Source organism: Camellia sinensis, chromosome 15 (genome assembly GCF_055761805.1).
Source record: "Camellia sinensis isolate YWXY chromosome 15, ASM5576180v1, whole genome shotgun sequence".
NCBI lineage: Eukaryota > Viridiplantae > Streptophyta > Magnoliopsida > Ericales > Theaceae > Camellia > Camellia sinensis.
In genome coordinates, this window is record NC_138975.1 from 107,722,095 (window position 1) to 107,724,736 (window position 2,642).

A 2,642-nucleotide genomic window follows, 5' to 3' on the forward strand; every position below is an offset into this window, starting at 1 on the left:
GCCGATCAACACTCATGACAACAAGACCCACTGCAGGTACTACTCCACCGTCCCTATATTGACGACCCAACGCCGAACTCCTCTTATTCAAAACAACCGCTGAGATACCACCACACATCTGGACGACGTTCACCCCTCAAACTCCCATACGCATAGAAGCGCTCGAATGAAATCTTATACAGATCCGGATCATCTTCGACACTAATGCTTCCCCCCGACCAAAACACCGAAACACCTCCATAGATCTGAGCGGAGAACACCCCTCAAACTTCCACGCGCAAAGAAGCGCCCGAATGAACATCCTAACCAGATCTGGATCGTCCTCTTTGCCGACCCAGTGAACAACCAAAACGTCACCAAAACACCCAAAAAACCAAGCAAGAACTATGGCAGCCCGCGCAGCACCGGTGGAAAAATAATGGGGGAATCAAGTTTATTAAACGGAAAACTAACAAACAAAAACACTAAAAGAACTGGGCCAGCCGACCTCCATAGCCAAAGGCGGCGACCGGCCGTTCAATAATATGATATAGGTGCTACATCAATTAGTAAAAAAGAAAATTACGTGTAAAATTTATTAGTTTATGTAATATTAATAGGAGCCTCTGCAAGCTGAAATATGAACTTCTTTTATTATTGCTTATAAATTAACTAAGCAAATATCACCCAATTACAAATTCTTTTTCTGATCTAGTGACTAAACAAAACCCTAGATTTATGAGAAAGAGAGGTACGAAAAAAGGCAATACAAGCATAGACCTATTGCATAAGTAAGCTCCTAATTATGGCCGCTTGAGCGCTATCAGTTGTAGCCAACAGTTCGGACAAGCGCTCACTTAGGTCATCAACCTCTCTGTGCAAGCCTCTTATGCAGTCGCAAGTCTCCTGTAACACCCTCGCTGCTGAAACCTATATATATATATATTCAAATCAGTCAGCAAAGAATACTAGTCCTGTTTGGTTTTGACAAACCCTAGAATTTCTCAATGAGTAGTATCATCCTGTGCAAGTCTCCTATTGTGACAAAACCCTAGATTTTGAGGGTTATTAAAAAGAGTATAAATGGATATCTTACTATATATGTTAATAAATCTCAAAACATTAGGACTGTTTAGTTTTATTTCTGTTTTCTTTGTTTTTGTTTATGTTTTTTGTGTTTTTGTAAATGAAAACAAAACAAAAGTATGAAAACACCAATTCTGTTAAATAATTTTCATTTTTGAGGGATTATTTTTTTTAATTCAAAACGATTTTTTGATGTTCCCTAAAAAGTGAGCTGTTAAAAATAAAAAAATAAAAAAATAGCAGAAAATAATAAGCCAAATAAATTTGTGTTTTTCTAGAAAATGAAAGCAAAACATGAAAAATGAAAACTATATGTTACAGGTTCATTTTTATTTTTATTTTTATATTTTAATAATCTTCGAGTTCACCTTATTTCTTTTTGTTGTGATGAAAATTAAAGAACAAAAAAAAAAAAAAAAAAGGATGACCTTTTAACAAGAAAAACCTCACTACAGGAGTAGTAAACTAAAATTTAAGCCATATATATATGTAGATTTTTTTTTAACTTTGATTAACTTAACCTTCATTTAAAAAAAAAAAAAAAAAAAAAAAAAAAAAAAAAAAAAAAAACCCTCTCTTTTTTTCTTGAATAATGTATTTTTTTTTTTTTTTTTAAGCACATCCAAATGAATTTACCCAAGAAGAAAAATATTTAAAAATTTCTAAATACACATAATTCGATTATAAACCTAGAGATAATCCACTTTGATAAGATAGTGGAATCCAAGGATTATATATTGTCCCGTGATCAAATTTTATGCACATAGAAGAATTGAAAAGATTAAGTTCTTAATTAAAAGCATGAGAGAAATTAAAAGAACAAGAGAATTAGAAGAAACAAAGTACCTTGTCGGAGTGCCTATGGCGAAGCTCAGGAAGAAGTTGTTGTAACTTGGAAATGAGCTCGTTGATCTGCCCGTCGCTAATCCTCGAAGCTTCTCCTCCTGATTGCCTTGAACATGATCTTTGGCGAGACATTTTTTTATTATATATTTGTAAACTCGATATTTATGTCAGAAACAAGTTACTTAAGAGATGGAATAGATCGAAACTCAACTGACAAATCAGATTAAATTTGTCAGAGAACAAAGAAAACTTTTAGGAAAATGGTTAAGCAGGTTGGAGTGGAAAGAAAGATAGAGTGTCTGAGACAAGTTATGGAGAAAGATAGAACTGCTTTGGAGAGAGAGAGAGAGCACAATAACACAACTTCAAGCAGTGGTATTGTTGGGGGTGAAGAAGACAACTGCATGGGAGAAAGCGGTGGGCAAAGGTTGTATTTAAATAGGGTTTTGGAGAGAGAGAGAGAGAGAGAGAGAGAGAGAGAGAGATTCAAGTTCATACTGTCTTCCTTCTGTTTCATCCCAAGTTGGGTTTCATCTCAAGTGATCTTAAAAACTGATAGGGGTAGGGTTTATCAATTGTTTTTTAATTTTTGTTTTTTGTTTTTTTTTGTTTTGTTTTTACGAAACTATAAAATTTGATGGTAATGGTAGTTGTTAAATTTTTAGTTTAGGAGAAAGCTTTGTGTGTACTTTTAGCAATTGTGTATCCCAAATTTTCTTTTAATATTTATT

The 2,642-nt window shown here is 33.9% G+C and overlaps 1 protein-coding gene across 1 annotated transcript; it reads right to left on the reverse strand.

Annotated features, from left to right (window-relative positions):
* Window positions 1–673: 673 nt before the first annotated feature.
* On the reverse strand, window positions 674–2,324 carry LOC114277836 (transcription factor PRE3). Its single transcript, XM_028219794.2, has 2 exons — window positions 1,912–2,324; window positions 674–909 (listed from the first exon to the last, which is right to left on the reverse strand). Exons 1-2 carry the CDS (start codon window positions 2,041–2,043, stop codon window positions 760–762), a joined length of 282 nt encoding a protein of 93 aa, XP_028075595.2. The 5' UTR covers window positions 2,044–2,324; the 3' UTR covers window positions 674–759.
* Window positions 2,325–2,642: the final 318 nt, after the last annotated feature.